The following is a 27689-nucleotide window of genomic DNA, read 5'->3' as shown; positions in this document are numbered from 1 at the left end:
TGCAAAGTTTTCAGCTCTAGTTTATTTTGAAATCATGATTACATAAAAGAAAACAGTATATTTTCTGCTATATCAATTGGGAGAAATCAAGATTAGTTATAACCAAACAAGAATGAGCGCAGAAACATCAGGTAAATTAATTACCTACCGTAAGAATTTAAAACACTGAGATTTCAGTAATATCCCCTAAGTTAAGAAAAGGCCAATTCAAATAGTCTTTGCTGATGTTGGAGAGTAATACCTCTGCACACTGTGACAGGTATTTAAAAGGCAGTGCAAAACTGAAAAGTGGAGAATTAACAGAGTACCAATAGCCAAAAACAGAATTACTCTCCTCCCCTATCCCACATAGCTTGTTAATTAAATTACATACTCAATGTGTTATAACTTATACAACAGCAGAAGACAGCATGTTGATAAAAGTAAAAACTTACACACAGAAACTCAGTTTGTTTACTTTAATGAGATCTTATCCACTTAAAAACTAGTCATTTCAGTTTATTGAAAACATCTTAATACGTGAGTTTTTGAAACTCTGCTCAAGTAAAATTTGTAGAATGGTATCCAAATAATGAGTAAGATGTTCATTTGCAAATTACTTTTGATTTTGCCCCCTATGGCTCACTCTAACAAGTCTACAAATTGCAAGTTTGTCAAAAAATAAAATTCTCATCTGAATGCTATATCCCCGGAAAACAAAAACTGCAACCTTATTTAGGTTCCAAATATACAGATGAGCTCTCACACATTTCCATGATGCTGAGCAAGACCTCAAATCTGTGCAAAGATTTATTTTACTCAAACCACATTGACTATAAACACTGGCTCAGAGCATTCATTCCAGAGTTGAAGTGATCAGAAACAGGATTAAAAAAAAGCTGATGCAATGATTATGCACATGTGCTAGGTAACGACATGCTTATATGATGAAATATCCTGCACTGAAAAAAAAACATCTATTTCTTTTGAGTCAATACCAAAAGGAACACAAAATCAAAACTCCATAAGAATCCAATACTTCGTATGATCTATAGAATCATACACTGGCCAAAAACAATTTGCTTTACAGAACTGTTTACATTAGAAGACTAAGCTGCAAATTTCTCCAGGTATACAAACCATATTGAAATGGCAAAAGTTGGCAAATCTCTACCCCAAAGTGCAGCTCAATGAGTAGCTCTTCCAAAAAAACATTCTTACACATTCTATAGCTTAGTCCATTAATTATTTTTAATGCTTTTAGATGGCATCTCAGCATTATTGCCACTGCTAAATTAAAGTGGACAGGATTGAACACTGAAAATTAAAAACTGAAGCTATTACTCGTCTGAACCCACGGTCCTCTTCGCTCGCTTACGGGGAGACCTCCTTGGTGAAGTTTTGTCTGTGAATAAATATATAAAAAACAATTAGAATACACTGATTTTTTTTCCTAGTCAATGCAGCTCGAGGTGAAAAGAAATACAAATGGGGAGCATCAATAGCCTCATTGTCGTGAGTAATTTGTCTCTGGCTACCACCTGAAAATTGCTCAGGAATCAGTTAAGCAAAAAAGAGAAACAGCTTGCTTTCTGCCTTCTAATAATGGCACTTAAGACAGTAGAATGAAAGTATTTGCTGAGTGGCTTTATCCTCCCACGAGGCTACGCCAGGATCACCAGACTCAAAGTTACTTTCACCAAACAGCAAGGCTGATCAACACCTCTACCCACTAACACACTGCTCCACATCCCATCATCACTACTTTATAATTTCCTGTCAGTCACTTCATGTATAGACATTCTTGCGCCTAGTGTCACTTTATGGACATAATCCATATTTATAAGCCATCTTGTGCACTTATATTATTGTGTTCTTTATCTTGTTTTTGTGCTACATTGGATCTGGAGTAACAGTTAATTGTCTCCCCTACACATGTGTACTGGAAATGAAATTAAACAATCTTGAATCATGTCCTTGTGTGTTGATCACCTCGTTGCTCCTCAAACTTTCCCAAATCCAACTATTTCTGGCTTTCACGAATGACAATTAATCAAAAATATTAACTTACTTTTTCCCTTCATAGGATCAAGTAATTTAAGCATTTGGCATTTTTTAGCATCCACACAGCTTTGCTTTTCTAATAATTGAGATATTTCTTCATTCATAACAAACTTAATTTTAGGCTAAAAGGCAACTTATTGAAAGCGAATTAATTCACATTTAATCAAGTGCACAGCAAATGTTTGCAGTTTTAGTTATACATCAACTTAAATGAATATAAATAAACTTCCCAAACATTCAACATTTCCCCCACATTATCTTGTACATAGTTGTTTCAGAAATTTATAGAGTACAATTGGATGGAAAATTTAAAAAAATTTTATAACAAAAGAATGCTGTTGTTTGAATTTCCAGCATCTGCAGATTTCCTCGTGTTTGTTGTATGTCAAATATCTACTGTCAAATTTCAAACTTCAAAAGATTACAGCCAACATTCAAAAGCTGATCACAAGTCATTTGTTAGATGAAATTTGACAGTGGGAATTATTATAATACTAAACTGAGTATTCAAAGATATAAATCAAACCCACCAATTACTTAGCTCAATATAACTTGAAGGACTGCTCCTTGAGATGCCAATGGAAACTACAACTACAAAAATGTTAAGCTGCTGCCATGCCTAACACTGTGTAAACATTACAATAACCATACAAATCTATACGAACTGACAAGTTTAAGACATTGTATCTTTCAATTCATTCAGTTTAACCTCTTTGTCCCACTCAAGCATGTTGTAACATTTAATATATTCGCAGCTGTTCTTTTGATGCTGGACTTTATCAAATAATAGAGGACATTTGTATAATTGGGTCTTTATATCATATTTATCTCTGGCAAAGAAAGAGGTAAAGCAGGCACAGATTTAATGAGCAAGTAGCATAAATACAATTTTCTAGCCGTACATGTGTATAATTGGAAGAGACCACATGGAGTCAAAGTTTACCATACTGGCATAGAAAAAAAGGCATTAAGAAGATTTTTCATCTTTGGTCATATAATAAGTTGATCCATTATCCTTTTAATATTAAGCCCAAGGTCCTAAGGTACACCATCCAAAAGCAAACAACAGTATTAAACCTCAATGGTGCTTAATTTTAGAAGAACAGATTGAGCAATAGAAACATTAGATCTCACCTCGTCTACTCTGCACTGAAAGCACAAGAAAGGCAAAGCAAACATTAGAGTCAATGTTTTAGAATACATTGTCTTCTGATAAAGTCAGGTGCAGGCAGACATGTACACCATAAACTTAACATGCAGAAACGCAAATTCAGTAGCATTCCATTCACAATTGCTGGGAGCACATCAGAAATCAGAAACCATAAAGACCCAAGGCACAGGAGCAGAATTAGACCATTCGGCCCATCTAGTCTGCTCCAGCATTCAATCACTGCTGATCCTGGACCCCACTCAACCCCAAACACCTGCCTCCTCACCATATCCTTGGATGCCCTGACCAATCAAACAAAAGGCACCAATGCTTAAAATGGCATTTAAAAAGCCCAGCAGCCTGAAGATTGAATCCTAATACCAGATATCAATTGTCTAAATTGTGCACCTGTGAAGGACAGCATGCCAAAGTGGCCCATGCATTCTGAATGTGCTCCTTTGCCACAACAATCTCAAATCTAAAACCTGCTAGAAATCTGAAATAAAGCAGAAAATGCTGGAAACACTCACCAGATCAGACAGTATCCAAGGTAAGAGAAAAAAATTCATGTTGAATCACAATTGACAAATATTAACTGTTGCCCTTTCTACAGAAGCTGTCTGCGTCCAACATTCAGACTGATGGATACTGGCAAGTTAGGCCTATTCATTTGGTGTTTTTTTTTAAATGACAATACACCAACTATTCCATTAATATGACGACAAGGAACCTTAACTGAGACCATTTTCAATGGTCTACTCAAACATAATTATAACATGTCATGCTTGAAACGATGACATTGTCATATTAAACCTGTGTAGTAAGTAGCTAAAGGCAAACATACTTGAGGCTTCCATGTTGTAAATACAAGGGGTATTAAACAATCTTCAAAAATTCTCAAGTGCAGGTTATGTACAAGAAATAAGATGGACAGGTGACAGCAGAGGCCTTGAAACTCAAGATATACCATGCAAGAGGTAAACAGAGGCCCTTAAATTTGGAGGTATCCTAACAAGATAGAAGACAGACCATTCTGTTTGATAATAGCATGCTCAAAATTTCCTGGCCATTTCAAGATAGCTAGCTAGCACTTGTGTATCACAGCTTAATTAAGCATCAAGACTCCACTCCACAAAAAGCAGCAGGCTATCTTAATTTTGAATTAGTGCAATTGCAGTAGAGCTATTTAGCAAACAAAGAGAAGTGTCAGATTATGGCAGCTTCTGCTGATCAGTTACATTACAATTGCAAAATCTCATTCCTCACCACAGACTCCCCTCATCAGTCTAAGTGTTATAGTTTATGAATACCAGAGCCAGGATTTCTGAAATTCAGCTGTACTAACATTCTGAAGCAACTCTTTAATAATGACACAAATACCTCCACTAAAACAGGCAAGGCAACAAAGCAGGTTAGATTTAAATAGGACGCAATGCCCACTTGTAAGTTACTTACTGATTTGGTTCAGGGTTTCCTGAGGAATCCAGCTCATGTCTACGTTGTTGTGGTTAGATGTACCCATCTCTACTTTGGAAGTTGGCCGTCTCCTCTGATTGGGGGGAAAAAACACAAGAGAAATGCTAATAAAGGTACAAGTAGCTAAAATAAATTGCCTAGGACAGAAGAATAATCAAATTAATTTCTCATATCGAAAAGGGGAAAATTTTCCATGTAAAGTACACAAAGTGATGTACATACTGTGGTTGAATGTTAAAGTTAGAACTGAAAATTAACAAAATATGGATTGTAGCAGAAACAGGAACACAGCCAGAGGCAAGTTCACATTATCCATTAAGTCCAAGTCATTGTAACAGACCATTCCGTACAGGGCACCCATGTCATAACTCTGCAGAATAATCTACTGTAATTAGTTTCATTGCTGTTGTTTGTGTTTCTTTTATGCAGAGTGGTGAGTGCGTGGAATGGGCTGCTGGCGATGATGGTGGAGGCAATTACGATAGGGTCTTTGAAGAGACTCCTGGGCAGGTACATGGAGCTCTGAAAAACAGAGGGCTGTAGGTAAGCCTAAGTAACTTCTAAGGACAGGACATGTTCGGCACAGCTTTGTGGGCTGAAGGGCCTGTATTGCACTGTAGGTTTTCCGTGTTTCACTTTATTGTCTGCAAATTCATTTGCCTCTGGTTTACATCAAATTTCCGTAAGACCATAAGATATAGGAGCAGAAGTCGGCCATTCGGCCCATCGAGTCTGCTCTGCCATTCAATCATGAACTGATCCAATTCTTCCAGTCATCCCCACTCCCCTGCCTTTGATGTCCTGGCTAATCAAGAACCCACCTATCTCTGCCTTAAATACACCCAATGACTTGGCCTCCACTGCCACTCGGGGCAACAAATTCCACAGATTTACCACCCTCTGACTAATTTCTCCACATCTCAGTTCTAAAAGGATGTCCTTCAATCCTGAAGTTGTGCCCTCTTGTCCTAGAATCCCCTACCATGGGAAATAACTTCGCCATATCTAATCTCGTCAGGCCTTTTAACATTCAGAATGTCCCTATGACATCCCCCCCCCCCCCCCCCCCATTCTCCTGAACTCCAGGGAATACAGACCAAGAGCTGCCAGATGTTCCTCATACGGTAACCCTTCCATTCCTGGAATCATTCTCGTAAATCTTCTCTGAACCCTCTCCAATGCCTGTATATCCTTTCTAAAATAAGGGGCCAAAAACTGCACACAATACTCCAAGTCTGGTCTCAGGAGTACCTTATAGAGCCTCAACATATAACCATATAACAATTACAGCACGGAAACAGGCCTTCTAAGTCCATGCTGATGCTTACACTCACCTAGTCCCACCGACCTGCACTCAGCCCATAACCCTCCATTCCTTTCCTGTCCATATACCTATCCAATTTTACTTTAAATGACAATACTGAACCTGCCTCTACCACTTCTGGAAGCTCATTCCACACAGCTACCACTCTCTGAGTAAAGAAATTCCCCCTCGTGTTACCCTTAAACTTTTGCCCCCTAACTCTCAAATCATGTCCTCTTGTTTGAATCTCTCCTACTCTTAATGGAAAAAGCCTATCCACGTCAACTCGATCTATCCCCCTCATTATTTTAAATATCTCTATCAACTCCCCGCTCAACCTTCTACGCTCCAAAGAATAAAGACCTAACTTGTTCAATATATAGGTCAGCAGGAGACGCTCATGGAGTGAGTACTGTTTCAGATTCGCTCCATAACCTTTACTTTTTTTAACCTATGATCACCCTTATTTAACTTACTTTTACCTACACCAAAAGATTCTTGCTACTTTTTTGGACTTATCTTTAAGAGTCTATTGTGAATTTTGAAGAAATGAGTACAGAAATGGCTTTGAGATCTAAAGGGCGAAACCCTGGGAAAGATTCTAACGGGAACGGGAAGAAGAAAAAGACCAATCCTAAGCGCACTGAATTGACTTATGAAATGTTATTGGAGCTTTTAAATGAAAAGTCTGAAGAACAACGACGAATTTCCAAACAAGATATAAAGGCTTTTCAGGATTATATGGATAAAACTGATTCAATAGTTAACCAGCAGCAAGCTCTAATCGCAACTTTGTAAGAGGACGCTAGGAAGCAAGACTTGATAATCGAAAAACTGGAGCAGAAATTATCTTCGACGATTAAACAGGTGGAAACACTTAAAGCCAAGAGTGTCGACTTTGAAAATCAGTCCAGAAGACAGAACTTACGCATACTTGGTCTCCCGGAAGGTATTGAACAAGGGGACCCCTCGAAGTATTTTGCTCAACTTTTAAAGGATGCGTTCCCTTCTGTATTCCCAGACAGTCCTCCGTTGCTTGATCGCGCTCACAGAATTATGCGTCGATCACCAAGTGCTTCGGCTAAACCACCGGTTGTAATTGTCCGATTTCACTATGTGCATGTTAAAGAGCAACTTATTCATGTGGCTCGGCGTTTAGGGATGGTCAAATTCCAAGAATTCGTTTTTCGATTAGCGGAGGATTTTAGTCCAGAAGTAATGAAGGCAAGGCTTCTTTTTACACCTCTGATGTCCGAATGTTATGAGAAAAATCTAAAACCTGCACTCTTATACTCTGCAAAGCTCAGAATCTCGCCTCCCAATGCATCAGGGCGTGTTTCCCTTTCTACATCTGAAGCTCGAAGCTTTCTGAATGAGAACTACCCTACTGCTGCGGATTCTCGTCTCTAATAAATGAGTGATTTTGATCGTTACAAGATAGTTTTTGTTTCCAAAACCAGATTTTGTTTCTGGCTATTGGTGTAGGTTTACTCTATATTTTATACTCTAATTAAAGTTTTTTTTCTTCAACGTACTAATCTTTTAATTTTACTTACTTTAACCACTGTACTTTATCTTTGGTCATTATTATTAATCCTTTGAAGGCAAATTTTTTTTACTAAGATGGCGGTTTCTTCTCTAAACTTGTTTAATATCACATTGCTGCTCTTACATTCTATACCTCTAGAAATGAATGCCAACGTTGCATTCACCTTCTTCACACAGACTCAACCTGGAGGTTAACCTTTAGGGTATCTTGCACAAGGACTCCCAAGTCCCTTTGCATCTCTGCATTTTGAATTTTCTCCTCATCTAAATAATAGTCTGCCTGATTATTTCTTCCACCAAAGTGCATGACCATACACTTTCCAACATTGTATTTAATTTGCCACTTCTTTGCCCATTCCTCTTGTAAAGGGGGTTTCTTCTTTTTTCTTTGTTACTGTGTATGTAATCAAAAGGGCTTCTTTGTTTTGTTAAAAGCAGGAATGCTCCTTTGTTGCGAGAGAGTGCTGGAAGCTTCTTTGTGTTAAAATTTACTGATAACGAGAATTGTATTCCTTTGTAAACCAAATGGGGATTAATGTTGTTCTATCTTCTGAGTCTGTAAGCGGTTGTTGACGGGCTTTTGGGCAGATCGGCGGAAAGGGGGTTGAGAGAGAGGATGCAATGTTGTAAGCTGGGCGAGGAACGGACCCAAGCGGGGGTCCGAGGCCAGGAGGTACTCCAAGGAGGGGGGATGAAGCTAGATGTGCTTGGTTGACCACTTCGGAGGGTCCCGAGCTGCGAGTTCGGAGGGGATCGAATGGTGGCCAGAAGACTTCAGTAATTGAGCTCCAATGGTTGTGCACGAAGTGGTTTGAACTTTGATAAGTTTGGCGCCCTTTCTTTAGTTTTTTTGGGCGAGGCGGGGACATCACACAGCATCCACACCAGCTGATTACCCAGTTTGGCGGGGCCGAAGGCTGCTCCCCCTAGATGGGAATGAGCTGAGCGAGCCTGAGGCGACCCAGGAGGTTACACTCTAAACTATCTAAGTCTCTGCAGGCTCTGTTTCCTCAACCCTACCCGCTCCTCATCTACCATTGTGATTAATGGATTTGTGGCTGAATTTACTGATGATAGACAATCCAAATCATTGACATACAGTGTAAAAAAGTAGCAGTCCCAACTCCAACCCCTGTGAAACTCCACTGGTAACTGGCAGCCAGCCAGAGAAGGATCCCTTTATTCCCACTCTGTTTTCTGCCAACCATCCAATGCTCCACCCATGCTAGTAACTCCCCTGTAATTCCATGGGATCTTATCTTGCTAAGCAGCCTCATGTGCAGCACCTTATCAAAGGCCTTCTGAAAATCCAAGTACACCACGTCTATTGCATCTCCTTTGTCTACCCTGCTTGCAGCAGGTTTGTCAGGCCTATCTTGTCATGTGCCTCCAGGTATGCCATAATCTCATCCCTAACAATCGATTCCAATAACTTCCCAACCACTGATGTCAGGCTAACAGGTCTATAGTTTCCTTTCTGCTGCCTCCCACCCTTCTTAAATAGTGGAGTAACATTTGCAATTTTCCAGTCATCCAGTACAATGCCAGAATCTATAGATTCTTGAAAGATCATTAACATCTCCGCAATCTCTCCAGCTACTTCCGAGGGTGCATTCCATCAGGTCCAGGAGATTTATCCACCCTCAGACCATTAACCTTCCTGAGCACCTTCTCAGTTGTAATTTTCACTGCACAAACTTCACTTCCCTGACACACGTCCGGTATACTGCAGATGTCTTCCATTGTGAAGACTGATGCAAAATATGCATTCAGTTCCTCTGCATCTCTCTCATTGCAATATCTCCAGTGTCATTTTGTACCCTTTATATACTTATAAAAAAAATTCTAGTAGCTTCTTTGATATTAGTCGCCAGCTTCCTTTCATAATTCATCTTTTCTTTCCTAATGATCTTCTTAGTTTCCTTCTGCACATTTTTAGAAGCTCCCCAATCCTCTGTCCTCCCACTGGCTTTGGCTTCCTTGTATGCCCTCTTTTGCTTTTACTTTGGCTCCGACTTCATTTGTCAGCCATGGTAGTGTCCTTCTGCTCTTTGAAAAATTCCTCTTATTTGGAATATATCTGTCTTGCACCTCCCTCATTTTTTTTCAGAAACTCCAGCCATTGCTGCTCTACTGTTCTTCCTGCTAGTGTCCCTTTCCAGTCAACTTTGGCCAGTTCCCCTCTCATGCCATTGTAATTTCCTTTATTCCACTGAAATCCTGACACATTGAAATTTGAGAGGGGAAAAAATCCAATGTGAACTCAATCATATTGTGATCACTGTTCCCCAAGGGCTCCTTAACCATAAGCTCTCTTATCACCTCCAAATCATTGCACAACACCCAATCCATCACTGCCAATCCCCTAGTGGACTCAACAACAAGCTGTTCTAAAAAGATTTTAAAGCTAAGAATTCTAAAAATTCTCTCGAGGTCCAGTACTGACCTGGTTTTCTCAATCTACTTTCATGTTAAAATCCCCAATGATTGTCATGACATTGCCTTTCTGACAGGCCTTTTCTATCTCCTGCTGTAATTTGTAATCCACATCCCGGCTGCTGTTTGGAGGCCTGTATACAACTGCCATTAGGGTCCTTTTACCCTTGTCACTTCTTAACTCAACCCATAGACTCTATGCCTTCTAATCCTATGCCATCCCTTCCTAATGATTTAATATTATTTCTTATGCACAAAGCCACACCACCCCCTCTGCCTACAAACCTATCTTTCTGATACACCGTATATCCTTGGACATCCAGCTCCCAATGGCAGCCATCCTCTAGCCAAGTTTCAGAGATGGCCACAACGTCATATTTGCCAATCTGTAGCTGAATTTGAAGATCTTCCATTTTATTCCTTATGCTGCGTGTATTCAAATATAACACTTTTAATCCATTATTTGTTGCTTTCTGTTTTAACTGCACCACTCCTCTATTGACTTGTAACTTATGCCACTGGCTGTGATTATGCCTCATCTGCCTGTTCTTTCTATAATCTCTGATGCACACTATCTTTGATTTATTTCTGTTTTCCCTTTCCTCAACCCTTACACTCCGGTTCCCATCTCCCTGCAAAATGAGTTTAAAACCTCCCTAACAGCTCTATTAAACCTGCCTGCTAGGATATTGGACATTTTTGGGTTCATGTGTAACCCACACTTTTTGTACAGATTGTACCTCCCTCAGAAGAGGCTCCAATGTTCCAGGAATCTGAAGCCCTGCTCCCTACACCAGTCTCTCAGCCACACATTAATACGCCTGATCATGTTACTCTTGCATTCACTAGCACATGGCACAGGTAGCAACCCTGAGATTACTACCCTGGAGGTCCTGCTTTTCAGTTTCTACCCAACTTCCTGAATTCTCTCTTCAGGACCTCCTCCCCCTTTCTACCCATGTCATTGGTACCAACGTGCACCAAGATTTCTGGCTGTTCACCCTCTCCTTTCAGAACACTCGGCACCTGTTCCAAGACATCATGTACCCTGGCACCTGGGAGGCAACACACCATGCCGGTATCTCAATCAAACTGACAGAACCTCCTCTCTATTCCCCTCACTATGGAATCCCCAATGACTAACATATTCCTCATCTTTTTTGCCCTTCTGCACCACGGAACTAGGCTCAGTGCCAGAGACCCGATCGCCATGGTCATCCTGTGTCAGGTCACTGCCCTCAACAGCATCCAAAACGAGATAACGATTACTGAGGGGGATGGCCACAGGGGTGCTCTCTACTGTCTGAGCTCTTCCCATCCCTTCCCTGACAGTCACCCTCTTATCTAACTCCTGCAGCCTCGAGGTGACTAACTCCCTGCAGCTCCTATCTATCTCCTTCTCATTCTCACTAAAAAGCTGTGGGTCATCGAGCCTCAGCGCCAGATCCCTAACACGGTCTCTCAGAAGCTGCATCTCGTGCACCTGGTGCAGATGTGGCCATCTGGGAGACTGGAAGATTCCCAGGATTCACACATCTGACACTCAGAGCAAAATACTAACCCTACCGACATGCTCTCTATTCCCCAAAAAAAGCAAAGAAAAACCAAAAACTAAGTCCACCTACCCATTTAACTCACTGAAGCCCCTTTCACCAAAGCCTGTCACTTCCACTCTCGCCACTGGCCTACTCCCAGCAAAACCAAACATCCTCACTGCCAGCAATCCTGGTCATTGTTCACATGTTCCCTCGTTCTCTAACCCAATTGAGCTTAATTTGGTTGAATAGGAGATTTTCCTTAGTCTACCTAAACAAAAGTTCTCTACTTCATACATCTGAATCAAATCCCCTCAATCTCCTTTGTGCCAAGAACCCCAGTTCTTAACAAGTGCTTTAGCCAAATTCTTGGAGCCATTCCTGTATTTCTTCATACATAGGAAAAGGACCTACATCCCCTTCTTAAAGTATGATAAGAGCTAGCTGCAAACATTAGGTGTAATCTAATCAGTTTCACAAAGATTCAGCACCACGAGCCCACTTTTTACAGCTAATTCGAATTAGACTAACCCTTTAGTGGGAGTATATTTTTTAGTACCAAGGAATGCTGAAAGGGCCCAGTATGCAAATTAATGCTTTTAGGCCAAACAGCTTGCTGGAAGACAGATGAATCACTGGTCTATAAACAACACTATATTTTTCAAGTATGGCTATTAAAGTTGCATTAACCTTTTAGATATTCTATTCAGCACAATTACAATAATAGTAAAATCACCTCGCAAACATGGAAAGACCTGCTATAAGTCAGCTGTAGGTAAAGCAGACTCTGGGTTCAACACAAGAGTTCAAGTGTCCATAATCTCCGAGCTGCGAAGCCAGATAAGCCTCCTTCTGGAATAGCTACCAGTATACATTAAAAGAATTTCCTTTAAACACCAATTGATATTTACTTTATATCAAAGTGAAATAATCCAAATTTATTATTTGATCATTTTCAGAAGGAAAACCATAAAGATAACTAAGGATGGAATTAATTTAAAACAATGGATATTCCACAGTCTTGGTAGGCCAAAGAACCTGTGTGTTGTCTCACTGCTTCTTTTGAATGTTGCAAAAACACTCTGGCCACAAGTTGTCAAAAGGGCAGCCACAGACAGTGTCTCAGCTTACACTGACGCCTAGCCAGATTCTTTGAATCACATAAAAACTAAAGGATTAAGGACTGCCTCAAAAGGAAGCCAAGGTCCAGCACAATCCAGCTCAGTGAAGTCTCCATGATCAGAAATTAATATCTGAACTTGGTTTTTGTATCATTAGTTATCCTCATACATTAGTAGCCAAAATATACACAACTTAATAGCATTGTGTCAACATGCCAAAGGTTTTGTTATTGAAGAAAGTTTTAAGAACCAACTCCAGTTCTGGAGAATGCATATTAATTGAATAACAGAACACGGTAAGGAGGTCAAAAACGTAAAGTGCATCAGAATATAAAACTTCACTAAAACATACTTACTTTTCTTGATTCCAGGAGTTGGTGGATACCAACCACAACAAGTAACCCAAGGCCAATTAGGAACATATATAAAAATATTCTGCAAATTAAATTGTTTATATTAAAATATTTATCAAGAACAAGTGCAGAAACCCACCAATAAAAAGCAGCAGCCTGACAGAACACAATCAACAGAGCAGACTCCAGTCACACTTAGCAAAAAGTCACTTAAAAAAATCATTACACAGCTTTTTCATTCCTCTTAAAAGCCAAATCACTCAAAAGGCAATTTGGACTGTTGAGAATGTGAGTATGGAGGGAATCAGGAAAACTCCGTATATCCATTGCTATAACCATTTAATCAAAGGCTTTATGGTTTGCAAAATATTCTAAAAGCATAGATGAACAATTAGCATAATCAGAACAGGAAAGCTAGCTTAGTAAAGATTACTATGATGAAATACAGAAAATGTGTACTTTCTACAGTAGGCAATCACCCTGCAGGACATTAACAGAATATCAGTTTCACCAATGCTACAAAAGCTATACCAACAAAACATTCATTCAAACAAAGCCCGATCAATCTCAGTTTAAAAGACTACATCCCTTTTGTCACATACAATCCATGGTAAGGAGTTTGAACTGGAAGAACTCTAGATCACACAGGCAGCTAAACGGATGATAGACAGGACATACAGAGAGGTAGTTACACCCAAGTTGCAGGACACAGGAAACTGGGTTACAGTTAGGAAGGGGAAAGGGGTTAAGGAGTCAATGCAGAGTACCCCTGTGACCCTCAATGACAGGTAAACTAATTTGGATACTGTATGCCGGGGGTTGACCGAACAAAGGAATGTCACTGCGGTCAGGTCCCTGGCACTGTGTCTACCTCTGACTCTAGATGGGCAGGGGGTGGGGTGGGGGGAGGGGGAGAGATATAGGGGATTCATTGGTTAAGGGAACAGACAGGAGGTTCTGTGCGCAAGAATGAGATTCCCGGATGGTAAGCTGCCTCACAGGTGTGAGGGTCCAGGATACAGGTATCTCGGATTGAGTCCTGAGTTACCTGAGTTTGAGAGTGAACAGCCAGAAGTCGTGGGCCATGCAGATGCCAAGTGACGAGCTTCTGCAAAGTGAGTTCATGGAGTTGGGTGCAATGTTAAAGGGCAGGACCTCCAGGAGTGTGATCTCAGAATTGCTGTGCCACATGCAGGTGAGGCCAGATTATACAGTGCAATGCTTGGCTAACGAGTTGGTATAGGAGGGAGGGCAGAAAATTTTTGGATCAATGGTTCTTTCAGGGAAGGTGGGGCCTGTATAGAAGGGATGGTTTTCACCTGAACAGCAGGGAGAATAACATCCTAGCGGAAAAGTTTGTTAATACTGCACAGTGGGGTTTAAACGAGAGTCGCAAAGGGAAGAGAACCAGAGTACCAGAACAGTTAGTGGAGGGTTGTGGAGACAGATGTTGCTAAGACCTCAGACAAAGTCAGGAATCAAAAGGTTGAGCATGGTGTGACTAGTGCCCTGAGCCATGTATATTTCAAAGCATAGGAAAGGCACGAGCTCAGGGCATGCATCAACAACTGGAAGTATGATGTTGTAGCCATCAGTGAGTCTTGGTTGCAGGAGGTGCAGGACTGGCAGCTGAATATTCTGTATTCTGCTGTTTTAGATATGACAGAGTGGAAGTGATTAAAAGAGGAGGGGTGGCATTACTAGTCAGGGAAAATGTCACGACAGTGCTCTTTCAGGACAGACTGGAGAACTCGACATGAGCAGTTTGAGTGGAAATGAGGAATGAGAATGGTATGACATCGTTAATGGTACTATATTACAGACCACCCAACAGTCCACGGATTTAAAGAAATAAATCAGTAGAGAGATTGCAGTGTTGCAGGGAACACAAGGTAGTTACAGTCAGTGATTGACTGGGAATCCCATACTGTAAAAGAACTAGACAGGATAGTTTGTCAAATGTGTTAGAAAAGAGAAAAGTTTCCCTCATCAGTACCTAGAAGTCCCAGTGAGAGTGAGTGTGTGATAGGGAATGAGACTGGGCAGGTGACAAGTTTGTGTAGGGAACATACACAATGTCATTAGAACTGGGAAAAAGGCCAGTTTTGATGGCAGATCTAGCCACGTGTGGATTGGGACAGGCTGTTTTCTGGCAAAGGAGTTCTTGGCCAGTGGGAGGCCTTCAAAAACAAAATTTTGAGAGTACAAAGCTTGTCTAACCAATCTTAACAGATTTATTCAAGGAAGCTACCAGGAAGGAACATGATGAAGGCAAGGCTGTGGATATTGTCTACAACTCTTTAGTAAAGCATTTGACAAGGTCCCACACAGGAGCTGGTCAATAAAGTTCAGTTGCTCAGCATCCAGGATGAGGTAGTAAACTGGATTAGATGTTGGAGAGTCAGAGAGCAGTAGCAGAGGATTACCTCACTGACTAGAGGTCTGTGACTAATGGTGTGCTGCAGTGATTGTCGTCTATATCAATGAACTGGATGATGTGATGAACTAGGTTGGCAAATTTGTGGATGACACCAAGATTGGGGGTGTAATGGACAACAAGGAAGGTTATCATGGCTTGCAGAAGGATCTGCATCAGCTGGAAAAATGGCAGATGGAACTTAATGCAGACAAGTGCAAGGTTTTGCACTTCAGTAGCATCGACACTGAGAAGTGTGACAGATCACAGGAACCTGGGAATACAGGCCCATAATTTGTTGAAAGTGGTGTCACACAGGATCGTAACGAAAGCTTTTGGCACAGTCTGCATAAATTAATTTATTGAGTACAGCAGATGGGATATTATGTTGAAGACACTGGTGAGGCCTAATTCGGAGTATTGGTCACCTACAGAAAAGATGCAAACAAGGTTGAAAGAGTATAGAAAAAAATTTACAGGCATGTTGCCAGATCCAAAGGATCTGAATTATAAGGAAAGATTGAATAGGTTAGGACTACTCTTCAGAATGCAGAAGACTGAGACGAGATTATGAAGTGTATAGACAGTGTACACACAAGCAGACTTTTTTCATTGAAGTTGGGTGGGACTACAACCAGAGGTTACGTGTGGAGGGTGAAAGGTGAGGTTTAAGGAGAAACATGAGAGAAACTTCTTCACGCAGAGGGTGGAGTGTGGAACAAGCTGCCAGCACAAGTGATTCACGTTTAACAGTACTCTGGATAGATACATGGAGATAGTAGGGGTATGAAGGGATAAGGTCCCAGTGTCAGTCAACAAGAGTCGGCAATTTAAATGGTTTCATTGTGGACTAGAGAGGCCGAAGGGCCTGTTTCTCGGCTGTACCTCCATGACTCTATAAAAAGATTACTGGAAGAAAGAATTGTGGAAGAGGCTAAAGCCAATGTTTATTGATTTCTAAATATCAATGTTATTATTTAGTTTAGCTAAACATTGCCTTACTAATAATTTCAAATATGTAAACTGACCTAAACTACCTGAATATTATATAACTGTTCTATGTTATCATCTTGCAGAAAAAAATTAACACATGCTAACTCCATTTTAATGTTTTGTACAGACACATGGGACAATCAAAAACATTATGATGGGTGTAATTCATATATTACACAGATATTTCACTATGCAGTATAGGAAATGCACTAGATACAAATCTAAAGCAAATATTAAGAGTACCAAAACTATGAAACTATAGCATTCATATGGAATGGACCAATTGTTGCACAGATCAATGCAATTAATGAGAATACTTCTGCACTTAAGCATATGTATTGTTTAAATAACTAGATTTTAGAAATGTGACGAGTTCCTTAAACAGAAACCTTCAACTCTTGCTTAATCAATTAAAGATACATCTGTCATGTTACACAAGTTTGGCCCTGATCCAATCAGTACAACCTACCGTAGATTCCGGACTACACAGCGCACCTGATTAAAAGCCGCACGCTCTAATTTTAGAAAGAAAATCAATTTTGTACTTGTACAGGCCGCACCGGATTTTAAGCCACAGGTGTCCCACGTTGTAATATGAGATATTTACACAGAAAGATATTACACGTGAGGATTTTTTAACTTTTAATTAAATCCGTATGGTAACATAAACAAGTATATATTGCAAATGCTTTTTTTCGAACAGTGCCTGTAACACAGCTACTTTTAAATATACATACGTATCGGTAACACACAAATTACGTTGCGTATACTTTTTTACTGAACAGTGCACAAACAACATTCCAATATCTCCTAACGACTGGTAAAAAAAATATATATATACTGCAGCCTACCAGGAAAAGTTATTGATCGCCTTCTTCATCTTCCTCCTGCGCACTAAAACCATCAAAGTCCTTCAGTGTCCGAATTGAATAAAACCTCAGGATCTCGTCACTCACTTCAGTCTCTTCGTTGTCGCTCTCACTTGAGCGCACGGGGTCCTCTTCATCACGCAGCAGTCCAGCCTTTCGAAACCCGCTGGTGATGGTGGATGTTGTGACACCGCTCCATGCATTTAGGATCCACTGGCAGACTTGAGTTAAAGATGCTCTTCACATGCGTCCTGTTTTGGTAAAGGATTTCTCGCCACTCGTCATCCAAGCCTCCCACTCAACGCGCAGCGCCACTTTAAATGCCCGGTTCACGCTGATGTCCAGTGGCTGCAAATACTTTGTGGTGCCCCCAGGAATCACAGCTGGAATTGAGTTTGTACTCTTGAAGGCAGCTTTCACTGAACTATCATTGTCAGCCGCTTAAAAAATCACCATCGGTGGAAGCTTTAGTCCGGATGCTGTGCAGCTCAGAACACAAGTAAAATGCGTTCTCTCATGGCCACTTGTTTTCAGTGTGATGGACGAGTCACCATTTTTATTAACAGTCCGTGAGAGACAGGTCAAACGTCAAAGGTACTTCATCCATATTTATGATATCATCTGGCCCGATGGAATTCTCCGCTATCTTTGTTTGAGTGAATGTGCGGAAGTTAGCAAGTTGTTCCTCGTGGTCGGGAGGGAGCTGCTGACACAGAGTCGTGCGTACCCTGACGGACAGGCCTTTTCGTCTCATAAATCTAAAACACCACGATGGCCCACCTCTAAAATCTTCGATTTTCATTTTGGTGGCGATTGCTTTAGCCTTCAGTCTGATCTGCACGGTGGAAACACTGCGGCCGCCTGCTCTCTGTGTGTTAACCCAGTCTTCAAGAAAGTTTTCAAGTTCGGGCCATCTGCTATGATTACCTCTGAAAGCTTTTGTCGTCTTTTTGCATTGACTCAGTTCTTCATGCTGGCGTCTCCACCGTCTCAACATCGATTTATTTATGCCAAGATTATGTGCAGCAGCTCGATTTCCTTCTTCAACCGCCAGATTGATCGCCTTTAACTTAAAAGCTACATCATATGCTTTTCTTCGAGTGTTTTCCATGTTGATGAGGGTGAGTACAAATGACTGATTTACAATAATTTAATTGTGAAAGTGCGCTTGATTTATCGTACAATTTCATTGGACCTCTGTGAACTACTCATCAATTTTATTGGTCTACTGTTACGAGGCAAAATGTTTTTGGCGGCGTGAAAAAAAAATATGCATTAGCCGCACCGTGGTATAGGCCGCAGTGTTCAAAGCCTGGGGAAAAAAGTAGCGGCTTATAGTCTGGAATTTACGGTATATATCTGAAGAGGCAGGTATTGTCTGGACAAAAATACTACTCACCAAGCATTAAAGCCCATTACTATATTCAAAAAAAATTGTACCCAAATGCCAATTAAGAGGACTCCTGAGTTTTTAGCTTCAATAACTACTGAAGATAACAGTTTATTCAGATGGTGGAAAATGGTGCTGTGTAGCATAGAAAAAGGGTCAAGTTGCCTCTGCAGTTTCAGATATTATACACACCACCACAAAGAAAACAAAATGACAAAACAGTAAAGAATCAAACAGTCAAGAATTTACTTCAAATAATAAAAATACATCCTCCTTCAAATACTTACGTTTCTCCATCTAGACCATCCTCTCGCTCAGTTATTGTAACAGTCTGGTTGAAAACAGCATCACGGTAAATATTGCCCTACAAAGAGAAATTAAGCACTGATTACAGCAAACAATTGCAGACATCATTACTGTCACATCCTGACCCCAAGAGAACTGACAGGGAACACTTACACTGGCATCCTTGTAGTTGAGGTTGATGACTAACCCAAATGGCCGACCTCCCATTGGCTCAGCAGGGATAAATGAATACTCAAATGTTGCTTGACGTTGGGACTGCACCAATGTATTCAGCTGTAATGCTGTGAACTGAGAGAAAAGATCTGCTTGCATTATTCTGCAACATAAATGCATACTGAAGCAAACATGGAACTGTTAGTGAGACAATTTTAGGCAACTTTAAACTTTCTAGTTAAATCAGAAGATTGTCTAGACAAGTTTAAAGAAACTCATTATATAAAATCTCTAACTTCAAAGGGACTTGAGGTTATCAATTAGAATAATTTCATTCAAATCATTTGCATCTAGCATAATTATATGCATTTAGACTTAAAAAGCACTTACATTCTGAATGTAGAACTGATAGTCTTGAGGATAACGGAATGAAGCGTCCAAAGATTCTACAACAAATTCTTCGTTGCCCTTATTTGTAAATCCAACCAAGAATTTCACAATGTTGTTAGCTGGGAAATCTAAATGATGATTAAGTATAAACATTAGGGAAATGCTACACAATGACCACCCATTTCTTCATTCCCAAACTATGTGAAGTGATCAAGAAAGGGAACATATAACTGAAGACACTGACAATTTCAACATGAAGCCCAGTCACATGCCACAAATTTCATTACAATCAACCCTCTGCCTCAGCAAAACCCTGCTGAACATCTAGAACTTAAGCTACTGCAGCCTATCCCATCATTAAGCTGTGCACTGGTGGAGAAACTGAAGAAACTGGGCTTGGTGTGGACCATGCTGCTGCCTGCTACAGAGGGATGTTGGTGCACGAAGGCAGTGTGCAGTTTAACAGCGAGTGATTATCGAGTGCTGTTGCTTTCCTTGTGATTGCAAGATCCTTTTGGACATTAGTAATGTGGAATGCTGCAAGTCACTGATTTATTGGTGAAACAGATAGCAGGGCAGCTGCGTGGCCTCAGTGGTAGTGAGGATTAGGCCTCAAGCTGCCACGTCAACTGTCCAAAGCCATCCAGAAGAGTCGGTACTGGAGGCTGCGTGGTGTTGATGCTGTTTTCTCCGGTGTTCACTCAGCAGGAGACGAGCTATATTGTGTTTGTCTGTAGACTGCTGCAAAATTCATGGACTTGGCCTTTATTTTTGTTTGACTATGTTTAATGCTATTGTACATGTGCTATATATGCCTTGTGTTGTATGTGACAATTTATTCTGTGGTTTATACCTTGGTCACAGAGTAAGTTTCATTTGCCTGTTTTCATGAATGGTTAAGTGACAATTAAACATGAACTTAATGAGACAGCATTTAATGCTGCCGCATTTTTCATGAATTCTACAAAAAAAAAATCAGTAACTTGACATGATAACCACTTTTGTTACTTCCCTTGAAGGATCTTGGTATCATTTATACCTCTGCCGGGATCATTGTTTCTTTGCCCCACCATTCTCCTTTGCTTGTACTCTATCAGACATTCCCACACACTACTTCCTGTACTGAAAACCCAGGCTCCATCTCCAATTCCTTTCAATTCTCAGAAGGTTATTAATCTAAAATATTTTCCCTCACTTAAAAAGCTATTTTGCTTTTACTTAAGAGCATTTGAGAGCCAGTTATTGCTGTAATGCAAGATTTGCAGCTCCTAGTTTACACTCCAACAGCAATATCACATTGGCCAGATAATTTACTTCAGAGTTGATCAAGTCATGAGCACTGCCCAAAACTTCAGGGGAACAACCCCATTCAGCAAATGCTGCCTTAGTATTATTTACATTCATATTAAAGAGCAGGTGGGAGCTTAGGCAGAACATTTCTTCTCAAGGACAATATAAAGCATTCCATCAAAACTGCACTAGCCAGCCTAAACTTTTCCACTCAAGACTCCACAGAGAAACTTAAATCTACAACCTTTCAGCTAAAAAATAAGCCATAAGAGAATGGGTTGGAGAACGCATTGAAAGAAATACATTTGTAACTTCACTACTTTTCGTGATTTTTATTAACAACTGGATGTGGGGGTAGAAGGGTGGGTTGGCAAGTTTGCAGACAACACAAAGGTTGGTGGTGTTGTGGATAGTGTTGAGGATTGTCGAAGATTGCAGAGAGACATTGATAGGATGCAGAAGTGGCAGATGGAGTTCAACCCAGAGAAGAGTGAGGTGGTACACTTTGGAAGGACAAACTCCAAGGCAGAGTACAAAGTAAATGACAGGATACTTGGTAGTGTGGAGGAGCAGAGGGATCTGGGGGTACATGTCCACAGATCCCTGAAAGTGGCCTCACAGGTAGATAGGATAGTTAAGAAAGCTTTCATAAGTTGAGGGACTGAGTTTAAGAGTCGCGGGGTAATGGTACAGCTCTAAAACTCTGTTAAGGCCACACTCGGAGTACTGTGTCCAGTTCTGATCGCCTCACTATAGGAAGGATGTGGAAGCATTGGAAAGGGTACAAAGGAGATTTACCAGGATGCTGCCGGGTTTAGAGAGTATGGATTATGATCAGAGATTAAGGGAGCTAGGGCTTCACTCTCTGGAGAGGAGGATGAGAGGAGGCATGATAGAGGTATACAAAATATTAAAAGGAATAGATAGAGTGGACAGCCAGTGTCTCTTCCCCAGGGCACCACTGCTCAATACTAGAGGACAAGGTAAGGGGTGGGAAGTTCAAGGGGGATATTAGAGGAAGGTGTTTTTATTTTTTTTTACTCAGAGTGGTTGGTGTGTGGAATGCACTGCCTGAGTCTGTGGTGGAGGCAGATACACTAGTGAAATTTAAGAGACTACTAGACAGGTATATGGAGGAATTTAAGGTGGAGGGGGATATATGGGAGGCAGGATTTAAGGGTCAGCACAACATTGTGGGCTGAAGGGCCTGTACTGTGCTGTACTATTCTATGTTCAAGTTAAATAAGCTACCTTAATAGTAATAAAAAGGAAAATTGGCATAGATCATCTCCAGCCAAAAAAATTAGACTTAGCTAGAATATAAATGACAAGTAACAACAATTATTAGTTCACAGAATGGCAAATACATCTACAACAGTTTGAAAAATAAACAGTACTAACATTGAGGACATTGGATTAAACAGCATAATCAATTTCCCCAAATCAATTTTCCTACCTTCTCCCTTCACAAACAAGATAGTTGTGTCAGCATTGGGAGAAGCTTTTGGTTCCCCGAAAGTTGAGTCATCATCTTCTTCTTCCTCTTCCTTTTCATCTTCCATCTATAGTGACAAAAAAAATCACACCAAAACTTTGACATTATCTATCAAAATCCACCAGTTTGGCAAATACATGAGAAACTACAAACCAAACAAAGGGTAACTAATCGTTGGTGCTCAATCCCAGTTAAAAGTGAGTGCAGGTGTTAAATAGAAAGGCACTTGCCATTCTGCTTGAAATCAAAGCAATAATGACTTGTACTACTGAACCTGCAGTTTAGGACTTTATAATTTACTAGAACTTGGGCATCTAAAGCCTAAATCAGATAAGAGAACCATTATGTCTGGATGGCACTGATGCTACAAGTGACAATGGGTTTTAGATACTACAATATTCTCTGTCACAATCACTTCCATAGAATAAAATGTTAATACCTAACAACCATAGGTGCGAGTGAAACTAAAAATAATAGCTTTGGAAAAATTGGGAACAAGTCATTAAATATCAAAACTTACAATGTCCGTTGCATCATCTTCCTCTATCTCTGCTTCATCATCTTCATCCTCCACTATAGAATCATCTACACCTTCCTCATCCTCCGTTGGGTCATCTGCAGCAACTAAAGACAGCCCTGCACCTAATGATAGAACAAACATTTATTTTAAACACCAATTGTAATGGCTTTCAGTTAGAGGAGATAGTTCATTGGTAAGGATTAAAATTCAATCCAAAGTACATTAAACAGCTTATGGAGAAGGGCAACTGTTGAGTGTTATTGGCCACATCAGCTCATTGCTCTAAATGCACCAGGAATTTTCAAAACTAAATACGTAGAATATGTTGCCAAAGAACCTTCTTGAACTTGATGAATCTTGAGTTCATTTAAGATGGTCTTCCTACGAAGAAATGCAAAAGATGTTGGAGATCCACAAGATGGCATTCTTTGAAAAATTAATTCAGTCATTATGATTTGGCAATCGAGCAAAACAAGTGACAGGACTGTGATCAATGTTTGCATAGCAGAATTGGAGTAACATTATGACACCCAATATAGAAAGTGTGTTATAATTATTGAGATAATTCAATAATATCTTCATTCCCAGCATCTTACAAGGTACATCTGGAGTTCAAGCAATTTGCATACAGGAAAGCAAGAATGTTAATTTGCATTAACAAAAAGGGAAAAATTTTCTTTTCGGTCTAAGAGGACACGAATAAAGCAAATGCATTTTAAAATGAACTTTTTTTTAATGAGTCTTGAGGTCAAACATGATAAATAGTTGTACTTTTACTTATGAGGAAAACGTATAACAGTGGACCAAGTGTGTAAAGCCCCGCACTGCTGTGGCAAAGACCCAGTGCTGACATTGTGGGCCAAAACACCTCCACTAGTTGAGAGTGGAAGTCTCACAAGAGACTGCAGATGCTGTAACCCGTGGCAAAAAAAGCTGGAGAAACTTAGAAAATAGAGCGGCCTCTGTGGAGCCAAAGGGGTGGTCAGATGATTCATAGGTCACAACGCAAAACACTGACCATTCCCTTTGCCTCCACAAGTGCCATTTGACCTAACGTAACAACACAGTTCAGGCATCTAGGCCAGGGGTTCCCAACCTTTTTTTATGCCGTGGACCCTATCATTAACCAAGGGGTCCACGGACCTCAGGTAGGGAACCCCTGATCTCAGGAAATGCATAAACAGTCGACATTTCAGGCTGAGACCCTTCATCAAGATACCAGAATAAAAAGGTGGACCTAATGTAGGTTTTTAAATGTCCCTAGTTTACTCTTCATTAATAACTCCAGCATTACAGAATGTAGAAATGCAGCAATTGGTCTGTTAAGATCTCCAATGGTCACGTGGTGTCTTTCACAATTTTTAGGTTTACTCTTCATCAGTAGCAGGTTACATTACTGATATTAACACTACCAACACACAAGGTTTATATGACCAAAATGTCCAGTATTACCTCTACATGTTTCATACAGAACATGCCAATATCTGCTTAATGGTGCAGCTGCATATCATTTGGAGACACTAGCTTGTATCTTTGCCATTTATTTGCAAGAGCTTTTACAAACAAAAAATATCCATGGCACTAACAGAAGCTTGCAGATAAACAGCTTAGCTGGGATGTGGCTAGGAATCAACCCATCAGGGCTGAAGATGATGGCTCTGGACTTTTCAGGAAACTGAAGCATTTGACTCCTTCAAAACTGAATGAATAATCAGGAATTAAAAGTATTGAGACAGTTGAAGAAAGAGGAATGAGACAGTGAATTGCGCAACAATATTCAGGAAAAATGAGCAGGAGATAGCACAATACAACCACCATCAAAACCCATCCATGGAAGATAACAATATGCAGAAGCACCTAGACAAGTACTTGTATTACTTGAAGGACTAGTAGTATTTAGGTTAGTAAATAATCAGTCAAGCAGAGGTAGGTACCAGAGAAATTTTGGGAGTAATGCATATTGAACAGAATTTGAATTGCAGAATATGGCAGTTGTGACTATGGCAAGACTGATACTTAATGCAAAATATAAGCATTCATCTGCGTAGTCCTACTTAAAAGTCGAGCTTCAAATCAACGAAAATGGCAGTCAAAATATTTTTTAAAAACAAATTAAGATACAGGAGCTCTCTTAACTATAAAATACAAACACTTCCAATTATGCTTCTTTAGATTAAAGCAATAAAGGAAGTATTTTATATAGGAAAAAGTCAATGGAAAGTTCAACACATTATCCCCACTGACAAAGTGAAACAATACCCCAAGACCAGAATGTCACCAACTAGTTGGGCTGTTTCGGTGCTCCATGTTCTGATCCTAATTTCAAAAGGAGAGCAATAAAAAAACACTAGAAATGGCTACGTGTCAAATGTCAGCGTAATTTGTGTGCCACGAAGGATAAGCACGCCAAAAAGGGTTAAACATAACGAGCTAACTTCCCTCAACAGGTATCAGTAACTAAAACATGCATTTGGTACCCAAGGGGAAAAGGTTGGGAAAATATATTCACCCCGTGAGGTCTAGAGCTCAACAGACGAATGACACGGGCACAAAAACTGTACCAGAAGGATGGATCGGCATGCTGTGCCATAACCCGATCGAGAGCTGGGGAAGTGGGATTGAGCAAAAAAAGGGGTTTTTTTGGTCCACGATGGACCAGATTACCTCCTCCGGTATCATTACTTCGTGGTTCTGCGAAAGGCAGCTACAACCGCCTCTTTAAAAAGGGGGGGAGCGAGTTTAAAAAACATGAATTAAAATCAAAACTCAAGTGACAAAACATTTAACCGCATAGGGGTTTTTGGAAAAGGACAGTAGATCGCCAGGAGAGGCGGCCGGCCCCGGCCCAATGACACGTCAGCTCACGCCGGCACAGGAGCTGAGGCGGCCGGCCGGGGCAAGCAGCCCCCCACACCCAGGACAGCCCCCGGCCGGGGCAAGCAGCCCCCCACACCCAGGACAGCCCCCCGGCCGGGGCAAGCAGCCCCCCACACCCAGGACAGCCCCCGGGCGGGGCAAGCAGCCCCCCACACCCAGGACAGCCCCCGGCCGGGGCAAGCAGCCCCCCACACCCAGGACAGCCCCCGGCCGGGGCAAGCAGCCCCCCACACCCAGGACAGCCCCCGGCCGGGGCAAGCAGCCCCCCACACCCAGGACAGCCCCCGGGCGGGGCAAGCAGCCCCCCACACCCAGGACAGCCCCCGGCCGGGGCAAGCAGCCCCCCTCACCCAGGACAGCCCCCGGGCGGGGCAAGCAGCCCCCCACACCCAGGACAGCCCCCGGCCGGGGCAAGCAGCCCCCCACACCCAGGACAGCCCCCGGGCGGGGCAAGCAGCCCCCCACACCCAGGACAGCCCCCGGCCGGGGCAAGCAGCCCCCCACACCCAGGACAGCCCCCGGCCGGGGCAAGCAGCCCCCCACACCCAGGACAGCCCCCGGCCGGGGCAAGCAGCCCCCCACACCCAGGACAGCCCCCGGGCGGGGCAAGCAGCCCCCCACACCCAGGACAGCCCCCGGCCGGGGCAAGCAGCCCCCCTCACCCAGGACAGCCCCCGGGCGGGGCAAGCAGCCCCCCACACCCAGGACAGCCCCCGGCCGGGGCAAGCAGCCCCCCCACACCCAGGGCAGCCCCCGGCCGGCCCCGGCCCAATGACACGTCAGCTCATGCCGGCACAGGAGCTGAGGCGGCCGGCCGGCCGGTCGGGGCAAGCAGCCCCCCACACCCAGGGCAGCCCCCGGCCGAGGCCGGAGCCGGAGCCCTGGGTCTCGGCCGCCGCCCCGCCACGCTCCCTCCCCTCCCCGGCCCGGCCCGGCCCGGCCGGAGCAGTCGGCCACCTTCTCCCAGAGCCGGGGACCTGCGGCCGCCGGTCCCGGGCCTGGCAGCCCTCAGCGCTGGGGCGGGGAGTCAGTCCTTACCGGGGCCCCGCTGCACCAGGCTGAGCGGAAAGGCGAGCAGCAGCAACAGGGAGAGCGGGACGAAATAACCCATGGCAGAACCGACGCCCACACCGACTGGGCCGCTGATGGCGGCAGACATCCGGGCTCCCGGGTGCGGAGGGGCCGAGGGTCACCAGGCCCCGCCCTCAATCCCTCCCTGTGCTCCTGCCTCCTCCTCCTCCTCCTCCTCCTCCCCCCCTCTCCCTCTCCCTCTCCCCCTCATCCCCACCCTCCTCTTCCAAATTCCATCTGCTTTCTTTTCCACACACTCCAAGTTTAATAATGGATTCACTATTTATACTGCCAAATGAAACAACACTCTCCCTGATCAGGATGCCCAACACAGAACACGGACTCGCACTCAACACAAAGTAACATTACCACAAATAAATTAATGAAACTTGAAAATACTTTCCAGAAGATTGACATTTAGCATAAGATGCATTTTTGACACATTAAGCGAACAGTATGACGCTGTTGGTACTTCATGCGTGATGAGACATAGGTGGTGGCAGGGAATTAAGTAGACTCTCAGCCTGGGGTAAGAAACTCTTTTCAATCTTAACAGCCCATGTCCAAATGCTATGGTACTTCCTGTCTCTGTATGGAGTCAAAGAGATTGTGGGACAGAGCAGAGGGATCCTTGACAATGTTAAAGGTCATGCTGCACGTCATTCCTGATAAGTATCTCAGATGGGTGGAAGAGAGAGCCCAATTTTCTTCTCAGCAGTCCTCACAATGCCTTGTCGGGACTTTTGGTCAGATGGCTTCAATTCATTTAATAGACAGTGATGCAGCTCATCAGGACACTTGATGGTACTCCTGTGAAAACTGTTTAGAATAGGGGTGTGGGGGAGCTTCATTTGCCTCAATCTCCTCAGAAAGTGGAAACGTTGCTGTGCTTTCTTGACAAAAGAGTTGGTATTTTGTATTAAGCCACTCAAAAAAGATCACAGATGAAGTTAT

At 42.2% G+C, this 27689-nt stretch overlaps 1 protein-coding gene across 1 annotated transcript; it reads right to left on the bottom strand.

Annotated features, from left to right (window-relative positions):
* On the bottom strand, positions 1-26859 carry ssr1 (signal sequence receptor, alpha). The gene is made up of 9 exons (XM_059945740.1): positions 26703-26859; positions 22788-22909; positions 22229-22334; positions 19483-19610; positions 19093-19227; positions 18921-18997; positions 12969-13047; positions 4649-4742; positions 1-1384 (listed from the first exon to the last, which is right to left on the bottom strand). Exons 1-9 carry the CDS (start codon positions 26821-26823, stop codon positions 1320-1322), a joined length of 927 nt encoding a protein of 308 aa, XP_059801723.1. The 5' UTR covers positions 26824-26859; the 3' UTR covers positions 1-1319.
* Positions 26860-27689: the final 830 nt, after the last annotated feature.

The sequence above is a fragment of the Hypanus sabinus genome, chromosome 20, assembly GCF_030144855.1.
Source record: "Hypanus sabinus isolate sHypSab1 chromosome 20, sHypSab1.hap1, whole genome shotgun sequence".
Lineage (NCBI taxonomy): Eukaryota > Metazoa > Chordata > Chondrichthyes > Myliobatiformes > Dasyatidae > Hypanus > Hypanus sabinus.
Note: the sequence above shows the minus strand (reverse complement) of the source record. Positions and strands in the feature narration are given on the sequence as shown.

What these genes read in the sequence shown, in the direction of transcription:
- ssr1 (XM_059945740.1), bottom strand. Translation starts at nt 26,823, where the DNA reads ATGTCTGCCGCCATCAGCGGCCCAGTCGGTGTGGGCGTCGGTTCTGCC. An exon ending in CCTGGTGCAGCGGGGCCCCG is followed by an intron (nt 22,910 to 26,702) that starts GTAAGGACTGAC and finishes TTCTATCATTAG; the next exon opens with GTGCAGGGCTGTCTTTAGTT. An exon ending in CTTGTTTGTGAAGGGAGAAG is followed by an intron (nt 19,611 to 22,228) that starts GTAGGAAAATTG and finishes ATCATCATTTAG; the next exon opens with ATTTCCCAGCTAACAACATT.